At 42.9% G+C, this 15,433-nt stretch overlaps 1 protein-coding gene across 20 annotated transcripts in view; it reads left to right on the plus strand.

The window, feature by feature from the left end:
• The window catches only part of CASK (calcium/calmodulin dependent serine protein kinase), a 199,529-nt gene that overhangs the window by 24,312 nt on the left and 159,784 nt on the right, over positions 1–15,433 (plus strand). For all 20 annotated transcript variants that reach the window (XM_048493384.1, XM_048493386.1, XM_048493380.1 and 17 more), the window contains exon 2: positions 6,808–6,920. In XM_048493384.1, coding sequence (XP_048349341.1) covers positions 6,808–6,920 — 113 coding nt within the window. The remainder of the gene's footprint in view (positions 1–6,807; positions 6,921–15,433) is intronic.

Below are 15,433 nucleotides of genomic sequence, written 5' to 3' on the forward strand. Positions count from 1 at the left end.
TTATATCACTTTTTTTTTGTTGAAGTTTTAATGTAAATTATGAGAAGTTCCGTGCATGTGCTAGGAGTAGGTTTTGTGGTAGCAGTGAGCAAAGCATTTGGTTAAGTGGTGGTGAATGAAAAGGCAACTCCATCACAACAATTGGAAGGTAGACCAGATAAAATTAATATAGCTCTTGTTTCTCCCAAGATATAATAGATTTGACTTCTATTCCTTTTCCAATTCAAGTGGAAGTGGATGATTTCCTAACCTGTCTTTCTTTTCTGTATCTGGTAATTTTATGCCTGTTAAGTTCCTGCTGTCAGAAAAATCCCAATGGGTTATTTGTGCAGAGATTTTCCATCTTCCAAATGCTGTGTTAAATAGCTTAGTAAATTCTGAGCTACGCTTGGCTTATGAATGCCCCTCTGGCTCACTCTGTTCTCTGTTTATTAGTTATGATCAGGGTAAGGCAAGTTGCAATGGAGAAATGTGCTGTGGTATCTCACAGGGTATTTTTCAGAGTTCCTTGGTAGATTGACATTTGGAGAGTCAGAGTGAACACCACTTCAAGTACATTCCATGGACTATGTCTGGTTGGTTAAATAAAGCCTCGGATGCAGTGCGTTACCGTTTGTTAGATTGTACATTGGATTGTACCACATACCTGTGAAAATATGCCGTATGTGCCCGTAATGTATACAGGAATTGCTAGCATATAATGTTGAAAATTGTCTTATATGAAAAATCTTCATACTTTCCATTTGGAGCAATACCTTTTCTTAACCAGTATATCACTCTGTCCAAAATATGAAACATTTTATAAGACACACCACACATATGCGCGCACACAAGGAAGTCCGTAAGCAGTAAATGGCTTGAGGATTACGAATGACTTGGCTTCTCTGCTTTATATTCTATGTCCATATGTTACTGTGTTTAGAGTGATGTTGCCATATCTTTTTATCTTCTCTACATCTCTTTTGATCATTTATTTTTCTTTTGTTTTTTTCCCTGTTGCCCTGTGTATGATTTCATCTTATTGATGAAGTGCTTACATTTGTGTATATGTTCTATATGCTCAAATGTGCTTGGTTTTTATTTTTGGAAGTTGTAAGGGTTGTTCTGGTTGTTACATTAGAAAATTAATAGTATTGATTTGGCATCTGTAGTAAATCACAGAGACAGTAGCTTCTCTGAAGCTAACTGGTGTCAAAATGCATGACAGGATTTATTAGCTAGTTTTGCTTCTGCTCTTGCCACTCTGGTTTAATTACAAGCTCTGAGAGTAAACTGGCTTCGAATATAGAAAGGATGATCAGGTTTGACACATGATCAGTGATCAGATTTTATCCATTGGTTGCTTCTCCAACCACTGTCAAACATTTTCTGAAACTAAGAATGTTACTTCATTTGATTATAGTTATCATTTGTTATCAAGAACAGGAGTGAGCACTACTTGTACATTGCCCTGTAACAGATAAACTTCAGAAAGTGGTACAATTTCAGGCACCTCCAAATGGTAAAACAACCACTGGCAAAGTTCATGAGCAGGCCTTGTGAGGCACGTCTTAACTGGTGGACTGAAGGCAATGCTTCAGGCACCCTGATCTGAAGCTGTTTAGGGCATTTAAAAATAAGGACCAGCTTTCAGCAGGTTCATCAAGCTTCGACATTTCAGGATGGAGATCCTTCATTCTATAGTAGAATCACCTCAATATCAGGAATTCTTGACTTCTGTAGACTTAGCCAAAGCATGTTTTGACATCCCAGTCCTCCCAAGCCATCAAGATTTCTTCACTTCTGTGTGGAAGCGACACATTACCAGAACAGGGTGCTACCCTTCGGCCTGGCAACAGCACCGAGGGTGTACTCCAGGGTTCTCATTCATCCCATTGTCAAGTTCAGGGAGGAGGGCATCAGAGAGCATCCTTACCTAGTTGACATTCTAATAAGATCAGAATCTTGGAGCCAAGTCAAAATTGGACACACAGTGCACCATTGATTATCTTCAGAACTTGGGTTTGTGGTAAATTTAAACAAAAGATCCCTGGTTCCAACCCAACACCTAGAATATTTGGGGTTCTCATGGACACGTTCCTACTGCCGGAAAAGAAGATCTCAAAAACCAAATAAATGATTGTATCTGTGATGAAGATGCCTCTTGTGTTTCTAATGTCCCTTTCAGCTCTGATGGGTCTGCTAGCCTCCAACACAGAGGCCATCCAGTGTATCAGGATGCATTCTTGTCACCTCCAACAACTTCTATGTTCCTTTCAATTTCAAATCATGCAGAGGGACAACTTTCCAGTCCATATACACCAAGGGTCCAATCCAACCTCAGGTAAGGCTGTTTCTACCAAATTCAACATCAGTTCTAAGTCTTCAAAGACACCAGTGGCTGGGGAGCAAGCCTGAATGAAGTTCTGATCCAAGGGTAATGGACTTTGGAGGAGTCTCTACTACCTATCAACCTTTTGGAGTACCAAGCCATTTGTCTAACTCTCTTGCACTTCCAACCGTAACTGTTCAATTCACATGTCTTGATCAGGACAGACAATATAGCTGCAAAGCCCACATCAACAACCAAAGGGGTTCCAAGTCACCCATCTTTATAGGGAGGTGATGCAGATTCTCTCTTGGGCGAATCACAACTGTTATCTCTTCAAGCAAACCACATAAAGGGAACGGCCAACATTTAGTTGAATTGGCTCATCAGGATCTCTTTCCAGGAGGGAGAGTGGTCTCTGAACAGACTAGTTTTTCTGTTGATAGCTGAACAATTTTGGGAACCAACATTGGACCTCTTCACCTTGGGGGCAACCACCAGACTTTGAAATTCATGTTGGGATATCAGAAGGTCAATGCTGTCCCATCCCAGTGTCCCAAATGTACACCTTTCCTCCCCTAACCGTTATTCCCAAGATCCTCAGGAAAATCAGAGAACAAGAGGCGACAGTCATCCTGGTGGCTCCCTTTTGGCCTTGCTGCCCTTAGTGGTTTATGGATCTATTGCAGCAGTCTGTGGAACCACCCTTTTGTCTACCAGTGACATCAGACCTACTCCTCCAGGGTCCAATCCTCCATCCAGACCAGAGTTGGTGGAATTTGACCATGAGAAAATTGAGTGTGACAGACTCTTAATGTAGGCTGCTCTTCTGAGGTCAACAACACCATGTTACTATCTAGGAGGTCTTTCACTACCAGGATATATAACATATGAAAAACCTTCATCTGGTGGCATAGAAAGAAACACTAGCCTCCAACCAGATCTCAAAATAGCCGTGTCATTACTGCAAGGGGGAGTAAACCAAGGATTCAGAGCAGCCATTCTCAGGAGGCAGTGACCGAACTTCTTTCCTTCAACCACACACCTGTAACTAGATACCGATATGCCATCTGTTTCCTCCAGGGAACTTCCATGGAAGATCCTCCCACTAACCACAAATTTCCCGCCTGAAGGTTAAATACAGTACTAAATACCTATCCAAGCCCTCTTTTGAGCCCATCCAGGACATTCGACTTAGTTGGCTAATGATGAAGACACTATTTTTAGTGGCCATTACATCAGCAATAAGAGTTTCCGAGCTGAAGGTGCTTTCTGTGAGACAGGACTTGTGCACCTTCCACAAGGATGTGGTTGTGTTAACAGCAGACTTGACCTTCAGACCCAAAATCAACTCCACCCTCCATACTCAACAGGGGATCAACCTTCCATCCTTCTGTCCTATAACTTCTAATCCAAAGGAGAGTGCTTGGCACAACCTGGATGGTAGAAGAGCTCTGAAATGCTTCATTCTAAGGACTCAGTCAGTTTGTAAGTCCAAATCCCCCTTCATTTCAACTTCCAGTCCTAACTTGATTCAGCGCATGTCCAAAGCTATGATAAGCAAGCGCATCAAGTTATGCATTGTGGAAGCATACAAATGGTACAAGATCTGCAACTCCCTCACGCCATAACCTCTCACCTTGAGAAAAGTGGCATTCAATGCAGCACTCACCAACAGAGCTTCAGTTGACCAAGTATGCAGGACAGCCACCTGGTAGACCCTATCAACATTTATCCGTCACTACAAGCTGAACATCTACTAGTCAGCCAGTGCAGCATTTGGAAGAAAAGGGCTATTGACTATCTTAGAGGCTCTGGACCATGACCCACCCAGGAACTGGGACATTGCTTGTGGATGTCCTGACAGCTGAGAAGGGACCTTCTCCCTTGAGGAAAGGAGGACATTTTCATTCATGTATTAGTTTAATTTGAGTCTGTTTTTGCAATTTCATTAGCCACCTTGGGTGCCTGTATTAGAACAACAGCAGGATGTAAATACTGTAAATAAACATGTAGGGATTCCAGCCTGTGTGATCATGGAGGCATTTATATTCTTTCTTTATATTGTTTCATATTTAGCTCTCAGGTTCAACCAGTTGGGAAGGTGTTTTTGTTATCCTTTCGCCCCTATCAAATCACAGTAGATCAGACTTCCCCACCACCCTGGATATCATCTCCTTCTGTCATCACTAGGTGACAATCCGCTGGATGAGTTGTCTTGTGAGCTTCTTTTTGGTCGTTTTATTCTGTTGGTTATCCTTATTATTGTTTATTATGCAGTTCCTTGTTCTTGTGCAGGTCTGTGTATGGTAATGTGTTTAATTTTATTGTAATCGATTTTGCAGTACTGTATTGTTTGAAAGGTATAAGTGCACTCATTTTTATTTAGTAGGTGCCTCAAAAGTATCTGTGTTATCCCAGAGTTCCCTGTAACATCATGTCATGTTGTTCTTTGCAGATCAGAAGGATTATCTTATGTGCCACTATTCATTTCATCTGACTTGCCAGGTGCCTGGTGCTGAATTAAGAGATGGTCCAGTGGCCACTGCAGTATTAACTTGTTTAGTACTTATGGTAGAGGGAGAGACTCTATTCTGATCTGAAGCTTGGCGTGATGAAGTCACCAGAGGACCAGTGGTAGCTAGCCTGCCACCTGGAGGCCGGGAGTAAGAAAAAGTTGTGCCAGGACCTGGCTGCAGCCTAAAGGTTATGAATTAGCCATCGTTGCTCTAGCGAAGCTCATATTGTGTCCAAGGATCTCTGCCTGGTTCCAAACCACATCAAATTCATGTGTGTTCCACCAAATGTACTTCATCAGAGATAATCACTGAACTTTGAAAGAGAGTGATTAGACCTGCATTTTCTCTGGGTTTAGGTGGAAAATACTTAACCAAAATTCTGTGGCATGATAATATTCTTCTGCAATAAACTAGTTGAACTTTATAATATGTATAAATCATACAAATTAAATGTATCCATTATACATATTCTAAGTTGGTTTCTGCCATCATAGGGAGGGCTAAGGAACTAGGAGTAAAATTTCTTGAGCACCCTTCAAAACTCTATTTACTATCTTACATTTTAAGTAAACCTAAGATTGTTATGGTTGTGAATTTTGTGCCTGACACTACATCCTGCTATATTTGTTGGTACAGCAGATTCATTAAAGAAGTGAGAGTTGAGCCTACCATTGAAAACTGATAAAGACTACTAAAATTGCGCATATTGACCGGAATATTCCCTTTTTTAAATGTGAAAACTACTTGTTACTAGGTAACTCCGATGAACTAGATAATATAAGCTGTACTGTGCGGGGCCTTTGTACGTATTCTTGCAAATCTTTTGCCATCAAAAACCTAATCCTCCTGTATAAGCTGTATTGGCGATGATTAACTTATTGAAGGAGTCTGGAAGATGAAGTGTAGAGGACACCAGTTCTCCCACACAGAGGAGCTGACAAGACTACAATTCTCAGACTCCTTCTCAAGGGTGTCGTAGGGAAGGGTTCCAGAGTCCAGGACACACGGCAGTGGCAGCCCCACCACCTCGGCCGAGTGAGGAACTCCAGGAGGGGGAGCTCAGATGGAGTGTCCACAGTCCCTATGAGGAGGCAGCAGCAGCTGGGTCTCCATGGGCTCTCTGAACAGCTGGGGGTTGAGGGGGACAAGTGGGAACCTTGTACAGAGGGGAGGCAGAGTCGAGTTGCCATGTTTGGGAGGTGGAAATTCTATGGGAGTGCTTTTGCTTATGCAGATTATCTCCTAGTTCTGTCCTTGAGGTTTGCGGTTGGGGAGAGCCTCCAGGCTGGACACTACTAGCTCTGTTGTTCCCATGTGGGGGTGGGGATCGTGCTATCCATATTATCAACTGTTCTGGTGCGCTTTCACCAAAACAGTCTTTTTCTGCTTCCTGACTTGCCTTCAATAAAATTCCTTGAACCTCACAAGTGTTTTATTGCCTGAGCGTGGGATTGACAGGCAGCGACTGTGGTTGGGAGAGGAAAAGGCAGTGGCAGGGGCAGCTGCAACAGGGCAGCCAAGAGGAAGCAGGGCAGCCCTGGCAATGGCATGAGCAACCGTGATAACGACAGGTAGGGCAAGCAAGAGAAGCGGCTGCCTAATGCCCCCAGAAGGTATTGAGTGAGAAAGTTCAGGAAGGCAAGACATGTGAGGGAAGAAGGGGGGAGCTGACAGATTCCACATAGAAATTTTGTAAGCTGCCCATGAAGAGAAGCAGTCGTTCACAGGTAGTTTCTCCTCTCCTAGCATCAAGTTACACATCCCCTTAACATGGAGGTAGTTCTTTATTATCTAGTACATTGGGTGACAGAGTGCTGCCGTTTGCAGTTTTCTAGAGCCCACTGTATTTTTATACATAATAGACTACAGTGCTATGAGATACGTTGAAACTCAGAAAAAAATTATTTTTAAGTTTTGGTGACAGTGGAAAATGTTGCATATTCTGTATATTAGTAACATGATCGGTGTCTTCCTTGTCAGGGGTCCATTCAGCGTTGTGCGGAGATGTATCAACAGGGAGACTGGACAACAGTTCGCCGTAAAGATTGTCGATGTGGCAAAGTTCACTTCAAGTCCAGGATTAAGTACAGAAGGTAAAAATCAATATTTTTTGGGTTGTATGTTATCCATTGTCACCTTGCTAATTCCATGTTTTGTGTATAAGAGACAGAGATATTCACAGTTTATGGCATTTTCTACCAAGGAAATACTGTCTCTGTTGGAGATTTTAATTGCATGTTAAAAATTCTCTTAAAATGTCAGCAGTGACAGCAACTAACAGGCAATGATATGTACTATTTAAAATAGTGTATGGAAGTCATCAAGCTGAATTAGCTTTCCATGAGTAAGAGTTTAATGCAGGAAATCAGATTTCAGTACTCATCATAAAGGAGTAATCTGCAGGAAGTGTGGAGAGTAAGGTATGGTAATGTAAAATGATACTATAATATCACTTCCAGAAGAGTAGTCGTGTTATTGTGGGGGGAAAGTAGAATCCAGCTATGCTATACTATAAATATTACATGTTTTTAGGCATTTAGCACCTCATCATTTCCTAACATGGAACCTGCGCATGGTTCTGTCACCCCTCATGAAACCTTCATTCGAGCCAATCTGGAACATCTCTCTGAGACAGCTAAGGGTAAAAACGCTATTCCTAGTGGCCATTGCATTGACCAGGTGCGTGTTGGAATTAAGGACCCTGTCCATCAGAACTGACATGTGCACATTCCATAAAAATAAGGTGGTACTTCATTAGGACCCCATCTTCAAACCTAAGCTTTCATCCAACTTCTCCTGGGGGCGAGGCTCGGGCATCCTGATTGGGTGATTCCCAACTCATTCTCAGGGAGGCAGGACAAAGTTTGATGTCACTTCCTGTAGATGGGTTGGGCACACCCCTCTGGCCCCAGTATTGTTCCTGCCTCAGGACAGGGAGGTCAGGTCTTGGAGCCTCTCCAAGTCCGACTAGGATTTCTCCTAAAAAACTTCACCTCTTCGTTTCTTCCTTGTGTCTTCCTATTGTAAGTCTCTTTTCCCTTGTTCGTTAGCCACAGCCTCTCCCACAAAAAAGGAGCAACCTAATTGGGCCCTCTTCACAATGGCGTCTCTGCGCTCCTTCCCCCCCCCCTCCATGAACCAGGAAATAAACCTACCATTCTTTTATCACAACCCTGCCCACCTCACAGTGAGGTTTTAGCATAATTTGGATGCAAGAAGGGCAATAAAAGTATTTATCCTCAGGACGTGCCATTAAAAACAGATTCACTGTTCATCTCAGTTAGCCCGCCCAACACGTGCAAGCTGATGTCTAAGGTTGCCCTGAGCTCTGCTTTAAAGGCATGCATTGTAGAGGCATACAAGGTTCAAAATATCGCTGTACCTCAAGGCATCATGGTTCACTCGATCAAAAGCAAGGCCATAAATGCCGCTTTGTCTAACTGTGCTTCCATAGAGGAAATATGCTAGACCACAACTTAATCTAATGTGTCCACTTTTGTTAGGCACTACGTTTAGGTCTGCAGACACAGTCTTTGGAAGAAGGGTTTTACACAGTGTTGTGGATACATGAGCGATGACCTGCCCGTGAGTACATAGCTCTGGGAGGTCCCAAGCAAGATGTCCTCCTGCCCCACTGGAAGAATGGACCATTGCATACTCATCATGAATGGTCCTTCTCCCCCTGAGGTAGAGGGCATCTTGTGGGTCTTTTCCACCAATTGCCAGCAAGGCAGAAGTCAACTTTCCCCCCCTTCTTCTTTCCTGTCTCCTTGTGGAAACGCCTGCTGCTGTTCAGTTTATTTTCTGCATCACAGGGAGAAGCTATGGAACAGTTGCCTCTCCTACCTTATTTGTTTATTATTCTCTCTGGTACTTTATTCCTTTTCTTTTTCAACTTATCCTACCTTGCCTGTTTGTTTGTTTGTTTGTTTGTTTGTTTGTTTGTTTGTTTGTTCAACAAATGAACCCCCAAAGGGCTCTGGGCGGTGTACAATATTATTTGAAACATTTTAAAACTTTCAATAAATACAATAAATTTAAAATAATAATCTATACAAAATTACAAAACAAATATCGTAACATACATATGGCAACCATTAAAAAAATCTTCATATAAACTCCACCCCTCCTGAGAGGAAAATCAGGCAATGATGTTATCAGTAAATCAGATCCTATCACACAGAGGGAGCAGCCCACCAGCTGCTGGCCTCCCCAAAAACCCGGCAGAATAACTCTGTCTTGCAGGCCCTGCAGAACTGCTCCAAGTCCCACAGGGCCCTGATGGTTGGATGCAGAGTATTCCAACAGGCAGGGGCCAGAGCAGTAAAGGCCCTGGCCCAGGTGGAGGCCAGCTGCATCATAGAGGGGCCAGGGACCAAGTGCAGGGACCGAGCGCAGAGGCCAAGTGGAGATGCAGGGGGAAAGATGGTCCCTAAGTTATGAGGGTCCCAGGCTGCAAAGGGCCTTAAAGGTTAACACCAACACCTTGAAGGTTGCGAGCCCCAATGTTTCCTGGGAAGTGTAGTTCCTACCAGGCCGTTTTCAGCCTCAACTGAACAGGCCGGTTTTTCCAGCCTGCACTTTCAGGCTGAACTAAGGTGGGGGGGGGGGGGGGGAGAAAGCGCAGAGTGCACACTGGGCGCAGTATGGCCCAGCTATGCCTCTGGCCTCCTTGTAATGTGGCTGTTTTTGTCTGCTGGGTCTAGAAACTTCTAGAACCCCAGAGGGTTCCAGTGGCATACTGACAGGAGGCTTTTCTGAAAGTAAGGAAGTTGTTGCAGATAAAGAGATCACCACACAGCGGCTATTTGAGTGTATCAGCCCTGAGTGACCCTTTAATCATGTGTTAACAGATTTTAGTCATGTGTAATAACTTAATGCTCTCAATTCACTCCATGTGGTATGATTTTGTTAACATGATTTTTAAATTAACTTCTAACAAAGTAGATCTTGTGAAATCAATGAGCTTTCTGATTTAAATTTGCAGAGAACCAGCAATAAATGTAACACTACATGCTTGTAATTTGATAGAATCTTACGGGTGCTTTTTTTGTGTGGAAAGGAACGTATTCTTTATGTTAGGCTTGTGCCATTTAAAAAGCTGAGTAACTTCTATAGCTTCTGTAATGTAACTTCTGCCTGATCTTTTTCTTTGAAATTTATGTATACCTCTCCCAGAGATTCAAGGTGATTTACATAGGTCAAAATAAAAATAAGAACAGAGCACATTAAAACATCAATACAACCAGATTTTAAAACAATTCACAACAATTTGAATCCTCTCCTTTTCAATCAAAACAATCTTTAGTGCTGCATTAATTAAATGCTCTTCTAAATAGAGCAGTTTTGCATGTTCATTGGAAGACAGAAGGGAAGGAGCAGTTTGAACTATTTCTGGAACCAGTCATCTTTGATGAACAGATGGAATAGTCAGAAGGAATTTATTAGTTTACTAGGAGGATTATATAGGAAGGACAGTCAGGTATGTGGACCCTAAACTGTGAAAGATTTTGTAGGTAAAAAAATCAGTATTTGGAATTGAGTTTAGAAACACACTGGTTGTCAGTGACGCAGTTTTAAAGATGTCATAATGTTGTGGTGGCACAATAGTATCATCAGAAATCAGGCTGTAGCTTTTTGACTGACATAAAGTTACAAGCTGCTTTCCAAGACAGTGCCACATAGAATGTGTTGCAGCAGATCATCTGGAAAGGTTGCAGGTGCATGGGTCAGCAGAGGAAGTAGCATATGCATCATGTGAAAATGGTAAAACAGGCCAGGACAGGTTTTCTTTGGACGTAACTCCAACATTAAGAAGCCTTGACTCATCTATACCAAATACATTTTCCTCTATCATATAAGTCAAGTTTAATTATTTACTTCTGTGCAACAAAACAATCTGTTTCTGCACATTAACTCTCTATTAAAGGGACAGGACATTTTTTCTTCACACAAGTTGCTAACCCTAAATCAGGGGTCTGCAACCTGCAGCTCTCCAGATGTTCATGGACTACAATTCCCATCAGCCCCTGCCAGCATGGCCAACTGGGCATGTCTCTACTATCTGGCAGGGGCTGATGGGAATTGTAGTCCATTAACATCTGGAGAGCCGCAGGTTGCAGACCCCTGCCCTAAATTCGGCAGGACAGGCACTGCTCTAAGAGGGAAGAACATCAGTTCGTTTTGCCTTTCCAATTAGTTTTGCCAAAGCTCTGGATGCCATCTTGAATAAGGTGCAGAGTTGCTTTTTCCTCATTTTCTTTCAGGTGAGATACAAAATTCTTTGTGCATGTGAGGGTATTTTCCTGAAGAGGCATAGCCTAGGAGAAAACTTTTGCACAACCCCTTAGTTTCCCTCCTCTGCAGGAATGATGTCCATGTACATGTCATTTGAATGGACTCACTTTCTTCCCCAGTTTTCCCCGATCTCTATCCCCCCCCCCCCCAGCTTTGTCATCTTTCTTGTCTCAGATATGAGATTGTAAGCTGCTCAAGTCAGAGACTTACCTTGTGGTGCTCTGTAAAACATCATTCACATTGACTATTCTCCATTGAGTTCCAGGACATCTGTGTTCTCTGTAGCATCCAATCGAGGAGGCAGGAACCTAAAAAAGATTTCAGCTCCCTGGGATTGCTGGAGACCACCCTCTCTCTTCCAGTTCTGTTCCTCAGGGGAGAGCAGTTGAACTTTCTAGTTGTTCTGCCTTAGTCTAATTCTACCTTTTTTCTATCTATCTTACCTGAGGCTTTGTGCCTCTTCTCTCTGTCAATTTTTCTTACTGCTTTGTAGAGGAGACGAACTGCCCTTTCTCAAAAAAGTGAAAAGTTAACGCCACAGCGTTTTTTGGCCCAGAGGGTTTTTTACCTCAGTGGCGGTAATTTTGTCAACTTTTGTTAGTGGGCACACAGATGTGCCCCAAAGAGAGGAGCGTTTTCTATCCTCTGAAGAGGACCTCAGGGACGCTAAGGACCTTTTGCCAGTGAGTGAAAGCAGGTCCCCAGACTGGGCTGCCTGCTCCCCCCTCCGCACAGAGGAACTTGACCGGCAGGCAAGTCCCCCTCACAGAGGCCCAGGCACCAAGGAGAAGGGCGCCAGCAACATGGCCGCAGTTAAGGCAGGGAGATTCTATGTGGTGGCAAGGGCCGCATTACGCACCAGAGCCAACCAGAACCCGGAATCGGCTCCAGCGGATCATCCCGAACCGCCTGTGCTGGCAGACAACACCGAGGACTCGGAGGAGGGATAGGGACGCTGTTCAAAAGCAGAGGTGGCCAAGATTGTTAGGGACTCTCTCAAAGGGGAAACGGCAGCCGTGAGCAAACAGGTTCATGCCTTATTTAGAGCTCATTTTCCCAGTGCCTCTGTCCAAGGGTCCCACAGAGCTAGCTGTTCTCCTTCCCCTCTCCCTTCCACATCAGGTGAACTGAAACGGAGAGCCTCAGGCTGGAAGATCAAGGCTGTGCTGAAAAAGCCTCATCTTAGCCCAGCAACCAGATCACCAGCCACTTCAGATTCTGATATAGTTCTTCAGGAAGAAGGTGGCTTCTCCTTGGGAGACAATCTAGCTGATGATATTGAAGTTCCAGAACAAGCTTCCTGCTTCTTTAAGATGGAGGATTATCAATAATTTCTCTCCAAAGTGGTGGCAGCCCTTCATTTAGATGAGACTACTGGTTAGGAGGAAGCCAGTCAGCGCAAATGCAGATCAAGGCATAGGGGCAATGCTGCATATTTCCCACCAGCCGGGCTGGAAAAGAAGTTTTTTCCCTTTCCTGAGTATTTTGAGGACCATGTCTCAAATGAATGGGATAAGTCAGGAGCTAATAGACACTACCCTAATTTCTTACACAAATTATATGCCTTACCTACCTATACTAACGATATGTTACAAGTGCCTCTTATAGTCGCACCAGTGGCAGCATTACAATTGTCTGGTGGTCAAGGATGGACAGGGTTACATCAAGGACACCTCAGATAGAAGATAGGACCAATTCTGCCGGCGCTCACATGAGGCAATGGCCATGTCCGTCAAGTCGACTGCCATAGCCTCTGTTGCTGCCAGGGCTTCCATTGTCTGGGCCAAGAAGCTACTAGACCTTATCCCACCAGGTGAGACCAGTTTGCTAGAGGGAGTGAATAGAATTCTATTAGCAGCCTCCTTCGGAGCTGATGCCACTCTCGACAACTTAACCTTCACAGCTCATGCAGTGGTATCTTCTGTGGCTACCAGAAGACTTCTCTGGCTAAAATCATGGCAGGTTGACTGGAAAACCATGTCTGCTGTTTCTGAGTTCGGTTTTCAGGGTAGCAAGCTCTTTGGAGAGGAGCTTGACAGTATCCTAGTAGAATCCCGGAATAAGACTAAGTCAATTCCCAAGTACTTTAAAAAGCAGGAGCATAAATCAACCTTTAACCTCTCCTTTCGTTCTTACCAGTGCTGCTTTCATCCCAGACAAAACACCAGAGGCACTTTCTGGAACACCAGAAAATTTCAGCCCAGAAAAGGTTTTGCTCCGTGCAAGCCATTTGGACAGGACAAGTCCAATCAGGACAGCAGGTCTGCTAAGCCATGACGCCAAAAGAGTTCCGGTGGGGATCGAACACTTACATTTTGCCATCATTTGGTCATCATGCTCAACCCAGAGCTTCTGGAATAGTTGATCATTGGGGGCATGGTCTTTATTTTATTGACTTCTCTAATGATTGTCTAATGGCTTGTGCAGGCAATCACTGAGGTTTTTTTGTAACCAAATGTTGGTGATGAATAGTAAAGACACTTGACACTTCTTTTTCAACTAAGCAAGTTGCCCATGTTAGCAGCCAGTCATTGATGGTGCTCCATCAGTTGCTGTGTTCGTAAGCAGAATGTTCTTGTTTTGGAAAAACTGTCCAACAACATGAAATAGTATTTGTTCTTAGTTGCCATGCTGATAACAACTCTAGAGCGAAAGTTTTGCGTTTTTAACATTTAGTTATTTAATTTAATGTGATTAATCCCCTCCCCTTCCAGGCTCAGTGCACGTAAGTGAAAAGCAACGATCCAATTCCTGGCAAAGATGACTCATAAGTTAACAACTCAGTTGAAAGAACCCACCTTCAGTGCCCTACCACCTTCCCTCTTAGCACTCTCCTAGGTAATCCTGCCATCCCAAAACTGTTAGCCACAAACTGAAGTCTCGAGCTACTATGGTTGATCAGTGTTAACATTCCAGTTTGTGGCCAGGAAACAAATATTGTTTTTTCAAAATCCTCAAATTTGGACATCCCAGTTAGGGTTGCCAGCAGTAAGGTGGGGCCTGAACATCTTACAATTACAACTGATCTCCAGACAACTGTTCTCCAGAGACCGATTCACTTGGAGAAGATGACTAGTTGCCTTTTCCAAGCTACACCCCCTAAATCTCCAAGAATTTGCCATCTACAGTTGGCAACTTCAGGACATCTGTAATGTGATATGCAAGAGGACAAGAGAGACAGCACGTGAACCTAAGGGATTCAAATTTACTCAGATGTATTCCTTTCATGAATACTGTAGCTTCTTTTCCACTTATGGATGCAGTCACAGTCCTTGTTTATTTATGCCTGCCTCCACACCTCAGACCTACCTTTGTGTTCTTGGATTTAATAAAGAAACCATAATCATCATCAGTAAGTTCTTTCAGTTGTATATAATATGGAAAAATATGGAAATAAGCACGTTGCCTTTTTGTTAGATGAAATAAGTGTATATCAGTATAATATTTATTTTAAGGTTTTTAAAAAATCCTTGCTGTTTAGTTCAGTCACCGAAGTAAGTGCTTGTGGAACACTAGGTATTTTGATGTGGAAATGCTGTGTCCAAAGTATGTGGAATAATTACTTTGGACAGGGACCTTACATGACACAAGCAAGGAATGTTTTGGGACATTTAAGTGCATCCTTATGCAGAAATACATAGCCATCATTCCTTAATCTTATGTGTTCCTTAATCTCACAAGCACATGTGTTCAAATGCCACCACCAAATGCATAAACAGATTTTCCCTTTAGAAGGCAACTGTGAGTGATAGTGGGTAAAAAGTCTCACAATCATTAATAGAAGTCAAAAAAATTCAGCCCTGTTCTGGTCCAGTTTGGTAGTGGATGATTACTCAAGCTGCCCAGGTATAGGGTGATTTGTTCCAGTAATAACATTAATGTCATGTTTGCAGCTCCATCTTTGTCACTTTCATTTCCCACCTAGGACATTTGTTGAGCCAAATCTCTCTATGATGTTGCTTCTAGATGTGATTGGAAATCTGTTTGTGGGCCCGGTGAGGCTTTGTAAAGATTTCAGAGAAAAGCTTATTTGGACCAATCTTTACAAAAGCATATCTACTAACAAAATTCATATATTTTGAAGAAAGCGCACTTAAAATGTTGAGGTTAATGTTTCAATACCGAAAGCTTTTTAATTATCAGACAGACATTTGCTTCTGTACACGTTACAAGAATGCATGTTCCTTTAGAAGACCAGTGTTATAATCTGATCCTCATATTTTCTGAGCAACAAGTCATATTGATTTCACTGGAATTTACTCTTCAAATTAACAATGCCGTATTTCCTAATCAGATGTATAATATATAA

Source organism: Sphaerodactylus townsendi, linkage group LG04 (genome assembly GCF_021028975.2).
Source record: "Sphaerodactylus townsendi isolate TG3544 linkage group LG04, MPM_Stown_v2.3, whole genome shotgun sequence".
Lineage (NCBI taxonomy): Eukaryota > Metazoa > Chordata > Lepidosauria > Squamata > Sphaerodactylidae > Sphaerodactylus > Sphaerodactylus townsendi.